This window comes from Acipenser ruthenus, chromosome 29 (genome assembly GCF_902713425.1).
Source record: "Acipenser ruthenus chromosome 29, fAciRut3.2 maternal haplotype, whole genome shotgun sequence".
Classification (NCBI taxonomy): Eukaryota; Metazoa; Chordata; class Actinopteri; order Acipenseriformes; family Acipenseridae; genus Acipenser; species Acipenser ruthenus.
The window spans coordinates 4,018,766-4,035,821 of NC_081217.1; the positions used below are offsets into that span (position 1 = coordinate 4,018,766).

Below are 17,056 nucleotides of genomic sequence, written 5' to 3' on the forward strand. Positions count from 1 at the left end.
CAGCGAGGCAGAAATGTGTCAAAATAAAAAATGAGTTCCCGTCCATGTTTTAAGGACAGTTCTAGGCGATCAGAGGTTTTCAAGCCACTGAAAATAACTGTAAACATATTGGACGGTGTACTCCACTATTGGGAATAGTCTCGAATAGCAGCCACCTAGTGGCGACTAAAAAATAACTTTTGGGTGTGATGGTTTTTAAAGCATTAAAGCAAATATATATTACACTGAAAAGGGTTGTTCACTTACCGTATCCTGAAGATACTGTGGAACCTACCAAGAAAAACAGAGTAAAGTCAGTGATGTTGTTTTAACAAATATTCATGCTAAAGTTTACACAAAGGACAGTCGCTTTAGCTGTCTTCCTCAGATTTAAACCCATGAAGGATGTTTCTAACAGGCATTGACAGCTTGGGGAGGGTATCTGTACTGGCTGTATTTTCCCAGTGGGGATCATTATTCAGCAGCGGTATTTACTTTCAACCAACGATGGGAATAAAACAAGAAAATTAAACCAATCTTTCGGTTTTGCAAGAGGATTGTGGGTAAAGATGAATCACCCTGCCCCTGCAGTGTCTCTGTCACTAATCGGGTGGAGACGAGTTGCACAGCTGAAGTTTATAATCTTCTGACTGACAAATGTACTGGAAATCTAAATCCCACTGATAATCAAAAACGCCTTGTCAAATATGCCCACATTTCTAGCTCCATCACTCTTGGTGAGCTCTCCTGTCAGCTTTCCTGCTCAAACCACCCGCTGAGCGCCTTTAATGCTTTAAAAGTAAGGCAGGCTCACTTAACAGAACACTGTGTCCACTTGCTTGCTTTATACAAGAATATACTGCTATCTGCAAATTAGAAAAGTATATACACTAGTTACATTGACTCGCCTACTAGTTGTTATAATATGGAATTGTAGTAATAGGCCTAGCTTAAAACATACTGTATAATAAAATTAAGCTAATACCAAGACAAACCAAAATGTCTCCGTTAATGCAATGTTTAAGAAACTGATGACCTTTTTTGTTTTTAATGTTTGCGTCGTTTTTTTTTAACAGATTCAATCAATAGGTTATCAAAAAAATAAAGATAATAACTTGTGTGATTAATCAATAAAAACTGAAAGATCAATAGATAGACTGATAGATAGATAGATAGACAGACAAAGAGACAGGTAGTACTGAAGTTTTGTCCGTTTCAGGCTTCCTGCCACTAAATCCCATCGTCCCCACAGTGCAGTCTGTAACTGGGAGGGTGTTTAAAGGTTTATGATTTTGTTTTGCAAGGCGCTTATGCGAGGATTTCTGCAATATTGCTTAATTTGTCATTACACAGACCTGGCTTTTACCTCGTCTTTGCGGCGCTAATGATTTTGCTTTTCCTGTTAAAGTAGCTGCAATAAAAATAGATTTTTCATGCGAGCAGCACAGCTGCCTGGCTCTGCCTCTGCAGCTCTTTGCTTTATAGACGCACTTTAAGCAATCCATGGCCTCTCCCTGCCCTCAGAGGAGAGACACTGAAATGTTATGAGAAAACATTTTCAGGGCTATTTTGCATTTATGGTCCTCATTGCTGCAAACACAAGTCCCAGATCCTGGCAAAGTTCAGTCTCTTCCACCAATGCACTTGCAGACTTGTTTGTCCACGACAAACAATTTTGCAGAGTACAATAGCAACATGCTGGTTACAGAGACATGTACGTGGGCTGAATCTTAATTAGATTCAGCTGCTCGGTTCTAGGGTAATTTCCGAGGGCCAAAATAACCCTACTCACTGCTTTATACACCGAAAGAAAGAAAGAAAGAAAGAAAGAAAGAAAGAAAGAATCTGTGTGACACTGCTTTCATAGAACAGGTAGAAGTTTTGCTTTTGGTGTAAAATGTTTTTTATTTATTATTATAGGGCAGCAGTGTGGAGTAGTGGTTAGGGCTCTGGACTCTTGACCGGAGGGTTGTGGGTTCAATCCCTGGTAGGGGACACTGCTGCTGTACCCTTGAGCAAGATACTTTACCTAAATTGCGCCAGTAAAAACCCAACTGTATAAATGGGTAATTGTATGTAAAAATAATGTGATATCTTGTAACAATTGTAAGTCGCCCTGGATAAGGGCGTCTGCTAAGACATAAATAATAATAATAATAATATTCTTTTTGAAGTTCCATTGTAACTACACACAGTGCTTGCATTCAAAATCCTCCCAACTGCTGCAATTTGACACTACAGTAATAATAATCATTACAAAGCTTTGCTAGGAATCTGAGTCTAATTCAAGAAGAATGCATTGAACTATGGTAAATTAATATGTTCACAGAACATACAATACAGTACATTTAATATTTACGGTACCTGTTCTCTCCTCTCTCAAAATGAAATGCATACTGTATAGATATTGCAGACTGGGGATTCATTTTAGACTGCTTCCTAATCCCTTCCCAGAGGTTATTTGTTTTCCCCTACTCTGTGACTGGGTCCTCATTCTGTATAGTAGTAAATCATGTTGCTAGTGTAAAATTTTGTCAGAAGTGCTAATAAAATATATGGTCACCACTCCTTTAAAAACATGGCAGAGATTGCTGTAGTAGTTCATGTATATCTTGGACTGTGGAGGGGGTTAAACATTCTCTACTACAAATTTCTTCGTTTTACAATAATCCAAGCCAATGAAAAAATACCTGACACTGATAGATGACTAAACATACAATTTCACCTCACAGGGAATTGACACAAATATTAAACACGTCCATATGCTGCTGTTAAGCGGTGTATGGATTTTCCAGTATCCATTTCTGATTTTTTTTCCCTCGTATATGTGGTGACTGTAATCATTTTTAACACTAATTCCAGATGAATACAAAAGCAGTTTTATTTCCAGCAAATGCTTCTGAGAAAGCCCTTGGGCCCCACATTTTATGTAAAGTATATTATACAAAAATCCCAGTCAGCATTACTCATGCAAAAGGTACCGCATGAGGAGATGCTGGATGAATGAAAGTAGGTAACTGGAATTCGCAGGCATGATAACAGCTTTGCACACACTGAGAAGACAACTGAGCATTCATGATCATTTTCAATACAGGCCCCGTCCTCAGGCCAGGCAGAGAAATCAATATTTATTCTACAGAGTTAAAGCTTCTGGGAAAGCTAAAACTAACCTCAACCAACACTATAGGATTTTAATAGTCTGTTCAGTCAACCAGTGTCTTCACACAGCATCATTCATGGAGACCAGTGCTGTCCATTTTACAATGCTGGCAGGGTCTCTTGACTTACGAGATGCTGTGTTAGGAGTGTAGAGAAGATCAGACAGTTCCAAACAAAAATCCCAATTACTTCTCCGAGAGCAATTAATGTCTTTTGAGCATTTCTGATTTTATCTGTTCAAGGATTTAAATCAGCAGAATTCCTGCTTCAGGTCGAAATAAGTAAAAGTTTAGACTTTGAAATTGGTGAGGGACATCCTATTTTCAGCACTTAGCAGCAAGTGGGAACTAACAAGGAGATATACTGACATAAGTAGGCTAATCTCAGCACACTGCAGATGAATTAGGTTTGGAATGGAAGGCTGTCTTCATTGACTCCTATGAGTTACGACCTTAATAACCTTTAGTACTAGGAATTGCTATAATTAAACCAAACAGATTTTTTTTAGAGAGCATTGCAGTGAAGTGTCTCAACCCCAGCTGACCTTGTTAAAAATTCATATGAATCCCTCCTAGCAATATCTCACCAAGATCAAACCTGGATCTGTGTGTGTATATGGATCTGTATGTGTAATATGTATCTCAGTTTTTCAAAGACACTTTATCTACCGATCTTCATCCCTGACCTTTATTTACTTAATGCAGTATTTGTTTTTAAAAAAAACACACATTTATAGCTTTCTTTTGTATGTTTCACATAAATATATACACACACTGACCATCGTACGCAAATCCTGTACAGGAAACAGTAATGTATAATCCGAGCAAGGTGTTTCCTCTGATACTTTGGAACTGCAGCTACCATGATTCCAAGCCAGACTTGATTCTTTGGAACTACAACTTCCAGACTTCCAAAACGGAATGTAAACCCTGCTGACATCAGGACAGTGAATGACAGAATCCCCCTAAATCAGTAATAAAGGATAAAGGGGGACTTGAAGCCAGGAAACTCAGCTGGTTGTGCATGCAAAGATTCCTTCAAGCTGAAAGGAAGCCGTTTCTTTTTCCACTTTAATTGAATCTAGTGTGAAATTCCAGTAGATTTTGTAGTACACTAGCCACCCATAGAAGACGTCAAGTAGACTGAATTGTAAGCTAAACATGAAAATAAACAGCATGGGACAAATCATTTGTTACACAAAGGCTGGGACATCCTGTCTAGAACATTACAATTGCAAGATTTGTCAATCATTCAACACCAGTACAACTGAATTCATGTTATACAAACCTACACAAGTACACCCAAAGCCTACTTCCAAATGCAAGTCTCCCAATATCACTCAGCAGCAATGTTTTTAAAGAACATGTAGTGTCGCTTCCATTCATAAATCAGATTGAGGTGCCTTCCTGAAAGCAGAACATTTCTCACAATGAATCTTAATTGAGTTCCAGTACTGAAGTATCTGGGGTTTCAGAAGATCAGGCCAGTGAAAGGAATTAGTATTTACAATTTGGGGTGTAAAAGGACAGCCGGATAAAACCAGGGAGAAATTCAATTCCCACCCAAAAGCCATAGCTTTTCTGCTCTGAAATCAGACTATTAATCTCCAGGCTGGAGTCAATGTCTTTTCACATTACAGCTGTAGCTCATCCCGGGGTAAAGACTCTGCCAGAACATTCTGCCAAAATGGTGAGCCGGGCAGCCTCTTTCTAATGAAGCGTCTGTGAAAAAGGCTGCTTTGAAGTAGATCCACAACTTTAAAGAAAAAACAGAAAACGCCATGCATTTATTTAACCTACAAGTAATAGGGCCACTGCCCTATGGAGAGGACAGGCACACAAGCACCATGAATACCACTGTGGGTCTCAATGAGTTCAAAAGCATTTACTAGACAAGATGTACCCTTGGAGAGGACACAGACACCATACACATTGTATACTGTTTATTACACACAGTTAGCAATACAATAAACTTTTTTTTTTTTACCGTACCACCCGTTAGGATTAGATCTGCATCTCGGCCCCACGGACATGAAGCACAGCAAGTACAACTCATCATTAAGCATGGAGGGACTGCTTAATCAGTGGTTTGAAGACAGCATGGCATACCGTAGACACTAAATAACTTGATAGGCATTAAGCGTATTTTGTGAAAATACAGATATGCTATTCTTTCAAGTATTTGAACTATTGAATAGATGCAGGTAGACTGGGAGTGGGGGGCATTTCGCATTGCTTACAAAATAACTTTGTATTCTTGAATGGATCATGACTGGTGGGGGCATGTGTTATTCGTTTCACTCCACAAAAGGGGTATCTGCAATGGTGACTGTGAAGACAGGTATCACACGTGAGTACACTACACCTCAATACAGAACTCTTGTCAACCTTACATATGTATTACTGTTATTCAGTATGTTCTCTTGAAATGGCAGAGAGTCTGAAAAGTGCCTTTAAGTCTGCTGGTATCAATAAATAACAGAGTGAAGCTCCAGTGGTTTATTGATGCCAGTAAAACCTTTCAATTACTTCCTAATGCGGCACTCTCTGGAACATATTGTTGTTGTTTTATTTTCCTACTTCATAGAGCATCCAGTGCAGGTCAAAACATAACGATGCCATGGTACTTTGGTAGCACTGGTACTGAATGTATCCAAGGCAAGATAGTGGGTGTGATTCACAAAGCCAGCCATACATGATCAGTGGATAGAGCAGCATAAGCTACACACAAGCTTTACAAACACCGTATTCACCCCACAATCATTCTCCACCATTGGATTTCCTCATCTCTGCCAAAAGTATAATATAAAAAGACTAGATCCCAGAGCTGGTTCCAGACGTTGAATTTTGAAAACCTTTGTGTCAGTACTACAGAAAACCATTTAAAAAAACACTTTGGTGCGATGCTGGTGAATTCATTTATCTATGAATAAGTCATTAACAGGGTTCCTCCACTGTTTGATCCCCCTGGGACAATCATTATTGCATGCTGCTGTATTTATGATAAAGTATAAGTGGCTTTGAAGGTCAATGTTTTATACAAATTGGAAAGAGTGGGCGATCGACCCAGAAAGTTCTACAGCTGCTCAAAGCTTTTATGGAACCATTTATGTCAGACTCCTGTGCACCAACTAGGAGAAGAGGTGGAGGGCATGAGGCAAGACCTCATTTCATGACTTGCCTTGACCGAGCCACTCGCTCACTCTCAGGTGCCTCCAAAGCAGAGAGAATATGTAACGGAATGATCCCTTTAAGACATGTCCTATGCACCTGCCTAATAAACATCACTTATTAATCTGGGTCCCTATAGTCTATTCTGAACATGCTGGTCAGGTCTGTCTCAGTTGTAGCAAGCAAGAACTTGGATGAAGATAAACAGTCTACTGTACTGTAATGTTTAGGTATGTTCGTAACATATGCGGTGAATCCATGTTACATCAGCTTGACATAGTTTCTTCTGGTTTCTTCATATTTTTATCGAGGGTTTTGAAGTCATGGATAACATTTAAATAGGGAGACAGATTAAACAGAGCAGAAGGGTGGCAGGACAAAGGACAGCTTTGGTGCACTAGTTCTCCATGCTGGTGTGCCAGTGTTCTCGAAGAGCTTTACCATACTGCTTAGACGTGCCGTTTGACATCATTGCAGTTTCTTAGCAACTTTCGTTTTCTTAAGAAGCACTTGGAGCCATGCTTATGCGTCAGCCCTAATGATTCCAGTTAGTATTTTCATTATGCGACCCAAGTAAAAAGTTTGTTAATTTACGTAGAAAACATGAATTTATAAAGTACCGGTAGCATAATTCTTAATGCATTTCAAGCAAGTAAATCAATATTAATTGTCCATAAATTACTTGCTTTAGGAGGAATTGTTTTTACTCCAATGCTGTTAATTAGCACAGAATTACTTAATAATTGGTTTACTATGCAGTTATTTTAGTTATATTGAAAGCAAGCAAGAAATTAGCACTGCATTTTCTACGAATGACTTGTCTATTATGAAGCAAGTAAAACATTTATTGCAATGCTTCATGGTTTTGTTTAATTAATTAATATACTTCTAAGCCAAACACATACCTATTGTAGTTATTATTGGTGAAGATGCTTTGTGGATGTATAAACAGAATTGCTTGTGGAAACACTGCACACATTTCTAAACCACAGGGACTATCAAAGCATCACTGATGAACGTTTTATAATAGACATAACAGAATAAATGGTGCTTTCAGTTTAGTGAAACAGTTATAATAAAATGTCAAATTCTGTGTAATAAAGAAGGGGGTGCTAGTCACATACATTGTAAACATTAGTCTTTTTATAAATGTCACACGGGTAAGAAGCGTGCATATAAAAAAAAGAAAAAAACATCGGCACACATTTTTGGTGTAAATGAGCTGTCGCTGCCATGGCTGATTACTCGATCTTCATCCCCAACATGCGTTCTGTAATATATAAAAGCTGCATGTCCCTGTTGCAAGGAAACAAACTTTTTTGCTTTTTTGTTTCCTCCAGAACAATTGTTCTCCTTGCAGATAAACTGTACTGTACTGCATCAGTGGATTCATACCCTATTGACAGCGGTATAGCAGCTGTTCCATTGGTTTTCTTTTTTTTTTATGTTCAACCCCTGCATTCTTATTCTTGCACGGGAATACAGCCCAGATGCTATAAGCTAGATAGATATAAATGCAGTTTGGTCCAGGAAAAAAAACAATACTCCCTTTGTGACCTGGCTGCAGAAAAAAAATAAATAAATAAAAAAAATGTAACTTTGCAGGGATCCAAAATAGCTCTGCCTTCCTTACCCCAAAGCCCTGTTTATCAAAACCAATAGCAATCCTTTGCTGGTTGGAATCCATACTAATAAAAATAACAAAGACTGTGATGGATTAAATAAAAAATCCAATAAATTCAACACAATTAAATCCAATGGCGATAGACAGGACAGAGCTGGGGATTTAGAGATGCCATACTACATACTTGTCAGAGAAACATGAAAGTAAAATTGTCTGCATCAGCAGCAAGGATACAGATTGCGGGAATCATTTAATTTCCTCCAGCAGCTCTCCCTCCAAATGGTCACCATCAGTATTCTAATCAACTGCTGATAGTTTTGTTTCCCTGCAGAATTTACTCTTGGGGTCATTGCAGCTACTTGGAAAACCGCTTCGTCGTTAGAGCTCCGCAGACAGATGGTTGCTGATCAGAAATTAGTACAGGGGTGAGGGGGTCAGCTGGCTGCCAAACAAACTCCAGCAATGTCTGTCTTCACAGCCGTCGCTTTGAGATCTCTCTCACACTGCTGCCGGCCCCTTCCAGGTGACTGCGTTCTCCAGGTTTAAGGCTAAGGTACAGGTCTCACTGCACAAAGGGCAGAGAGTTTAACTGGAGCTCTGCAAGAGCCAAGCTACAGTACAGACCGTTAACTCCAGCAGGATAGGAAGAAAACACAGTATTTAAAGCATATGGTACTTTAGAGTATATCACTGGGTTTAATAAGTATTTATCTCCCTGAAGGTATTTCACCAGGTCTTCCAGCTTGCATATTGTTATTCCGATATGAAATGCTCAATCGCGTTTTTTTTCCAAATGTGTGAGCTGTGGGAATTTCAAACCTGCATTTGAGATAATACAACCTGCTGCATAAGCATCTGGTTGATCTTATAATCAGTTTTAAAATGAAGTATGCAGTACTGTACATTCCTTCCGACTAGCTTGAAATAAAAGACTTTTCAGGTCAGTCCTGGATGCAATATGTGGATCTCCACCCATTGTGTCCGTCTCTCTTTAAAGGAAATGCTGCTCAGACCATTCGGTGGTTGTAAGAGAGACATTCGGATGTACAGTACATTTATTTTAAATTGGTTGTAAATAATTTAACTGTATTTTTAAATCAGATTAATATTTAATAGGAGCTGAAAGAATGTTTGTTGTGATAAACGATTAGATGATAAAGAAAATATCAACATGGAAACAGGAAATAGTATTATTTTCTGAACATATTATAAAACTATGTGAAATATTAACAATGCTGAAGCATTACAATATGTCTTTTTTCACCCAATAGCTTCCGAGGGCAATCCAATTTCAAAAGGGCTCTGCCTTTATCAGAGTACTGTGGTTATGTTTTGATCATCTCTTTATTCGTTCTTCCAGCATAGCTGAGCTACGTTCTTCAATTACCTGCAATACCAAAGGATCAGAGCTTCAGTTCAAAGTGATTATCTATTATTATTATTATTATTATTATTATTATTATTATTATTATTATTATTATTATTATTAGGGACTGAAAGGGTGATTACCTGTAATATGCTGTTATTTTATTTTTCCTCATATATTATTACTGTACAATATTAACTGCATATAGGACTGAGCCAAAACTAGTGCAATTCCAGTGCAACCAGAATAATTCAATGGATTTTTTTTTTTTTTTTTTACATTATTTATCTTCTCTTATCAGAAGCTTGCAGGCCCTTAAACCTGGATCTAAAAACACTTCATTCTCTTCAATGTCCTCTGTCTGGAAACTCCACAGTGTGTCCCGCGTTTAGTGCATGGGCTGGAAGCTGAGAGAAGACTTCGCAATAGGACAAAGAAAAAAAAAATTACCAAAGACCTAAATATGTTGCACAATGCTTGTTAGAACTTCCACAATTTGCAGTAGGAAGACAATAGAAAACAAACTGTAGTCACGTAATCTCTGAGCCTACCAGAGTAAAAATACCCGGCATAGAGGCATACACAGATGGAGAAGCTCCCATCCATCTCCAGCAGAGGTAATCTGATCAATATGTAGCAATTCCCATGCTACATAATGTGGGTGTAAGTCTCACCCACCTGTCCCTTTAATTAGGGTCAGTAGCCTGGCCAGGTTAAAACTTCATTTCCCATAGTTCCTTGCAACCACCCTCTGATCATCCTCTCTCCCCATTGGCTCATTCAGATTTCCACCCCTCCAATCTCAGAGCTCCTTAGTAGCCATCACTTGTATTAAAGCTGGCTAATCAGGCCTGAGAGAGACTCCCTTTCTCAGAGGAATCCATTAACCTATAGCATTTTCTTTACTTAAATTTGAATCCATTACCATCCTTAGATAATTCCAGTGCATCAGTATATTTTCTTTTGTTGCTGCGCTTTGTCTAAACTGCTCTTTTTGTTTTCACTGTTACTTGTTTAAGTTAGCTGTTTTTCTAGGTCTGTTTGGTGTTTGTTGTTTTATGTGTGACAGCCTCCATTTTTTCCTGATCCTCCTGATTTTTTCCAAACAACTGTTCACCATTCAACTCAACACTACTGGACAGTCTCAACAATTTCAACGTACTCAATGTTTTCAACCTTCTACAATCACCATCATTTCGGGACACTTTGCTGGACTGCCTTATTTGTGGGTGAGATCATTTCTTTTTTGTTTGGATTTTTTCTACTTTAATTTGATACTTTGTTTCCTGTATTTTTTGTTACTTTGTATGGATTTCAATTACCCTGCTATTACTGGACTTGTTGGGCCTACCTGTCATTTTCCCACCATTTATTTATTTATCCTTGGTCTTTATCTGTGTGTGTTGTGTTTGTGAGTGTGGGTTTATTGGAGACCCTCCGGACACTACATTCATTTCTGTTTGGTGATACCGTTTAGCCTTCTGTTTGTCCCTACATACTTATCTGTACCAGCTTTATTCTTACCTGTTACCTGCAATTATTTGAATTCCTTTCTTATCATTATTCATTTCATTCATTTGTTCATTTTTTCATTTGTTGACATTATTGTTCACAATAATAAACCGATTATTTGTGAAATTGACACCTCTGACGTCCCTGCTTTTGCTGTCTGTCACTCTTGCTGACTTATTTAGCTATAGGAATAGGGCCAGTAGTATCTCCTTAGGGAGGACAGTGCAACTGCTTCTCAGTTGTGCAGAGTGATCGTTACAAATTGCCTACCTCTGTTAATACTAGTGGCACGTCTTGTATCCAAACAATAATGTTCAATGTCAAAATGTAAAGTGGGTATTTGGAACTAATAAATGGTAAACATGGTTACAATTTGAAACATGGTCTGGTCTCATCCATATAGCGCAACAAAATAGTTATTCCCATGTTTACCTTCATTTCTAAATCTGCCACAGTGGTAAGCTAGTCTGTATGACTCGTGCAGTGCTTATAAATCAGACAGCCCTCGGAGATGTGTTGAAGCACTTTATCAACAGCAGCTGAAGGATATGAAGATGCTGTAAAAGACCAATCAGAAAGGAGGGTGAAAAGGGGAACGCGCTGGATCATGAAGGGTCAAGACAAACACCCAAAAGAATTGCACATAACTGGAGCAGCTATGTTCTGTACACAGTGTGGAGAACAACATTGCAGATGCCTGTAATATATCCAAGTTAGGCTGAGCTAATTTCACCTGATGTCAGTTTCATTAATGAAAAGGTCTCCAGGGTGACCATGGCGACATAGCGTTAATGCCCAAGGTCTGTTCTCGTTCTGTGAACATGGTCATCTTCGAAAACTAGACTGGGAGACAAACATTCTCAATTAGATTTGTTTGTTACATTTATCTATTTAATTAAATTGTTTTTTGTCATGTATTTATTACTACAGTAATTGTGAAAACAGCAGCACTAGTTCCTGGTGCTCCCATCCAGTGAGAGGCCAGGGTGGCACATTTGACAGCTGTGTGTATAAATTGTGTTAGATGACAGTTATTTGCTGAAAAATACTAGTCTTAGTATAACACACGCTAAAGATGTTTGATTGGTTGTCTACAAGCTTTTAGAGTGTAATAGTTTTTATTCCTTAGTGTATATTGATAAAGGAAAATTTTCCATGTTTCTCTTAAATGCAGATCAAATGTTTCTGCACACCTGCACCTTAAGTTTAGTACGGGTGCATCGCTTATTGCATATTTAAAATTGTACATCATTTTTCAATTTTAGAACCTTATGCCACAATATGAATATGAAAGAATTACAGCATAGAGAGAAGACTCAATACACATATTTTTCAATACAAAGCACAGAACAAGTTTGAAACTGCAGTCATGTGTTAGTATTCCCATAAACTATGATCCCATGAACCTGTACATTTAAAAACAAGAACCCCATATTAATATAACAGATTTTGCTGTCCTCTTGATTTTCCATTAAAAGCTCCAATATCAGAAAATCTATCAAACAAATAATGTGATTAATCTTATTGCGCTGCTATCGTAATCCCCCTGCAAGTGCTTAAGGTTTGGATAAAAGGAAAACCCTTCTCTTATTATTAGTTGTAATACCGGGATTTTTAAATTTCCCCACCACTTTAACTACAAATCCTGCGTTATGTAAAACTGCTTTGCTCCTCCAGCTACAATTTACAAAATAGGAAAAAGATTGTCGCATGGATCTGTAAGGCCATGCTGCCATTAGGATGATGCATTGGAGGAGGACACTATAATCTGTCTTGCACAAAAGCAAATATTTTAAAAGCATCTATAGATTGCTTTTTTTTTTTTTTTTTTAAATAAATTCTAAAAAAAATGAGGATTTCACATACCATATTCCATAAATCCCAAACTAAAATAGAGTACGTATTTTCTTATGCTTATTTAAGTGATTGCTTTGGCACCAGACAAAAAAAAAAAGTCACAGAAATGACAGATTAAGTTAAGGATACAGTATGTGCCATTGGTATACAATCTTCATTGAATCTCTGTGGATGCATTAGGCATGCAATTGCATTGCAAATACTATACAGCGTTCTGTCCTTTCTGTCAGGAACCCGGTTTGTGGAGAACAAACCCTATTTTAATTGCTGCAGCATTGCCGTGTGTTAAACTGACCTGTTTAAGGAAGTTTGAATGGATTGGTCCAAAGTTCTTTGCTTCTCTTGATCCAAGTTTTGATAAACAAGCTGAACTAGAAATAGACTCCTGAAATAATGTTTGCTCAGCATCCATGTGGGCCGATAGAGGTCATCTTATTTTCACTCAAGGTTCACAATTCAAGTGACCTTTTTCCTATTTCTGTACATCATGTGAAATAAGTTCTTCTCGAGTTTCAAAGGCATGTATTCTTAACCCTTTTTAATAATATTTCTTTACAGGTTTTCTGCTTTAAATGTTTGACCCCATGCAGTAAAACGACAAGTATAAGTCCTTCAATCCAGTGCTGTGTTAAAAACAGTCATGAACGTAATAATAATAAACAAGAACACAAGTCGTCCCCAACCTGTAGTCCAAAAAAAGACGGTTCCTAAATTATTCATTGAATACTATACTGTTAATCTATCCAGATGATTAATCTCACCTTCAATAAATAGCCACAGGGGGACAGTTAGCCAGTCTCCACCCGGGAACAAGGTGTTGCCAGTAACAGAGTATAAACCAATTAGCAGCACAATTTATTGATGAAAAGTACAACCCATTCTTCACTGAAGGAACGGCCAGGTTAGTTGTTTTTGTTATACTGTTTTCATTTCTATTTTGTCATTCTTTTGCACTCTGCTTATCAAAAGGCAGTTACCACTAACAGCATTCAACTTGACTCAACAGGACTTTGCCTTGGATATCTGCCGCTGACTTTTAATGCCCTGCTCTGATCCTTTTGCTAGCTGCTCCCAGAACTGGAAATCAATGGCAACAACAAAGGGATGAGGATGATGAAGCAGGATGGAGGATGATGATGAGGGAGGATGATGACGATGACGACGACGAGCGTCTACTATAGCTCCATGTAAAGAATGCACTGTTTGAAATCTTCATGCACTCCGAACCAATGGGGCTCAGCCCCTCTCCATTGTGCCAGCTAGCAAACACAGGCCCCTGCTGTGACTTGCACTGGAAATGAGGAATCAACAGACTGCAACAGTGCCAGTAGAAACATCCCAGCATCCTTTTGGCTGCGGTTATCACTATTATTAGTATTAATAGTATTTCTATTTCACATTCATTGTTCAGTTTACTAGGGTAACAATAAATTTCACAAGGTATGCAGAAACTTCAGTATATAAAACAGAACCTTTTACCACGTAATGCAGTATATGAATTTATGTATATAAACTTCCCCTAGGATATACAGAATACATCGATATTACTAGTACTATTAGTAGTGTAGTAGTAATAGTAATAGCAATAGTAGCAGTAGTAGTACTAATAATAGTAGTAGTAGTAGTATCTAGATTCACAAACTTTTGCTTCTGAAAAAAGTTTGCACTGGAGAAAAGCCTTTAAGTCTTTTTCTATACCAGTGTGTTGTCACATCTCCAGAAACTGAAACTAGCAGACAGAGTGTATTAGACAATGTGGTGTGCTAATGCATGACACAAACTGGGCTGAAGCAAGACTCTGCTGCTCTCAGGGACTCACAAAGTGAAGTGAAATGTTTCTATTTAATGGCTGTGCTGAGACACTTCGGTACATGGTTTCAAAAGATGACATGTTGCCCAGACAGAAAGGGTCAACACTCCCACACTTCTTCAGAACATACTGGGGGATCTTCAAGGCTAATGCAGCCGACAATGCATCAGTTTCAACTCTTTTTTGAAGAACAATATCTCCGACAGCCCTTTACGAGCTATGCAGAGGAACTGATAGACGGCGCACTCCATATCCTAATTGTCCCCAGGCAGGGTTTGAACTCCTGGCCTCCTGGCACACTGATGCATCTGCTACGTGCCTGCCTGCCTGCCTGTGTGATGTGGAGTAGCTCTGAAAGGAGCCTTATCCAAAGGATGGTTCAACAACCAGTGTAATGTGCCTCTGAAGCACATTGCCAAATGGCTGCTTAGTCCGCAGTCAGCAATAAAGCAGCCTTGACAGATGGTGCCATGCGGGGTAACCCTTACAGGCTTTCAAAAGCTGGCTGTTTATCTGTAAATGTTGGTGTCGAATCCCAAAAAATTAAAATATATCTGCTAAATTATAGTGTAAAGATAGCCGAGTCCCACTGCGTGTTAGACTTTTGCCACTCTTCCTGCTAACACTTATTTGGAGCAACATTGCTGAACCTTTTCAACTCTAGTGTAGTACTTACAGGGAGGACACTAGGATATTTCTCAAAAATTTCTTCAGCCCTCACGTCTTCATAAGTGAGGTGCAAGTCCAAGGCCTTAGCTCAGTTTCTGGGGAATCATGACTTGTATTTGCTCTGACAGAGCTGTGGGGATAAAGTTAATCTTAATTTGTTTTTTTCAGCTGCAAATTAATTACTACCTGCACACTATGCCAGCACGTATTTCTTTTCTTTTTTTCTTTTTTTCTTTTTAATTAAAAAAGCTCTCAAAGCGCATGGTTGTCAAGGACACTGTTTTGTAGATTCTAATGGAGTCATGGATGCAAGAGGGTGGTGGGAGCCTCACTGATGCATGACTCCGGACTCAAATCATCTCAATTCCAGCTTCAGAGGCTTACTTAGATGGATCTGGTTAATATTCAACTCTATTGAGTAAAACAGTTTTAAATATTTAACTTCAATATTTCCAAACAATTAAGTGTCACGGTTGAGTGATCTTGGTAAAAACAAAACAAAACAAAAAACGCATACACAATTAAATTCACAGCATTTTAGCCCCAGGGTCATTTCAAGAGGAATGGCACATGTTTGCAGCAGAGCCATACCTGATTGATTTCTATGCTTGAAAGAACACAAGGAAACAGAACTTGTCGAAGAAAGAGCTTTGCAAAGGGAGTTCGGCAATAGCAGATGTGACTGTTAATAATATTGAGTCTACAAAGACCAATACGTTTACTCATTCATACGTGAAGGTAGCACATCTGCTTCACTGAGAATTGAATTGGTATTTTGTAAGACAAACAAGGCTGGGACATTGCTTCCTGAAACTGGGAGCGTGGAACCAGTTAAAACAAACAATGGCATGTTGTTATTGGAACAGTGGCTTAAACTACAGCAATACAAATCTGTTGGTAATTGCTTCAGTAGCAATTATGCAACTGTGAAATGCGATTGACCACCCTGCCAAATATCAATTCACCTAAATACTTCTTTATTTAGACCTTGTTCCTCAGTATGTCTCCAGTTGATTTGTATTTTCTGATCTCAAAGAACGAATAGGAATATACCGAGATACTAGCTCTTGGAGATAGGATGGCCCTAATCCATGAAGGACCTAAAGTCAACTTCAAAATCAATTTGGATTCTTATACTAAAATTTAAATACGGTAAATTAATAAGATGTATATATGCATAGAATTCATATTATGAAGGGTAAAAGGACACAGAATAACAAAACTGTACAATGCACGATACATAAATGATTGAACACGTTTCCAATCCAATGCTACTGCATGCACAGCTTATGGGATGGGGTGCTGCTGGAGACGCCTTACGATTGGAAGAGTCCTGCTACAGTGCAACTATGGTACGTCATCTCCAAAACTAATTGTATTATTATTTTGCTACGCCTTAAAAGGTGGATTTGTTTATGCCAGCAACATCCCACTGTTTGTTATGTTTGGCAGAATTATATTCAAAATCAGAATGATTTCAAAAAACACACTAACTTGCTTTTGTGCTGGGAATGTCCCAAATTTCAAAAGACAAGCTGCAGGCATTAGCTTGCAAAACGAAAAAAGAGCAGGTAGACAGAGAGAAGTCATTACCAGGGTAGTTATGAAACCCAGCACATAATGATCACACCAGAACCAGCAATAGAATATGGGACTGAAAAAAGGGATAGTAAACAGGCTGGAAAAATAACACAGAAAAAGCATACACCGAAAGTAACTAAGAGCATGATTCGGTGGCAATGTACTAAATTTAGCAATACTATGCTAAAGTTTGCTCATTGATGGTTTGTCTCGTCTTGGTTGCTTAGTGTGGATTTTGGAAAGATTTGTCGGTCTGAATAGAAAAGCATGCGGCCTATCTAAAACCTAATTCAAGCAGCTAAAGGATAAAGCCGTCTGGACCTCTGAGA

At 38.4% G+C, this 17,056-nt stretch overlaps 1 protein-coding gene across 2 annotated transcripts in view; it reads right to left on the reverse strand.

Moving 5' to 3' along the window:
* The window catches only part of LOC117432253 (cadherin-4-like), a 239,481-nt gene that overhangs the window by 120,430 nt on the left and 101,995 nt on the right, over window positions 1-17,056 (reverse strand). The window contains exon 3 of one of the 2 annotated variants that reach the window (XM_034053898.3): window positions 247-270. The exons of the other annotated variant lie outside the window; for it this stretch is intronic. Within the exon in view, the coding sequence (XP_033909789.1) occupies window positions 247-270 (24 nt within the window). The remainder of the gene's footprint in view (window positions 1-246; window positions 271-17,056) is intronic. 2 annotated transcript variants of the gene reach the window in all.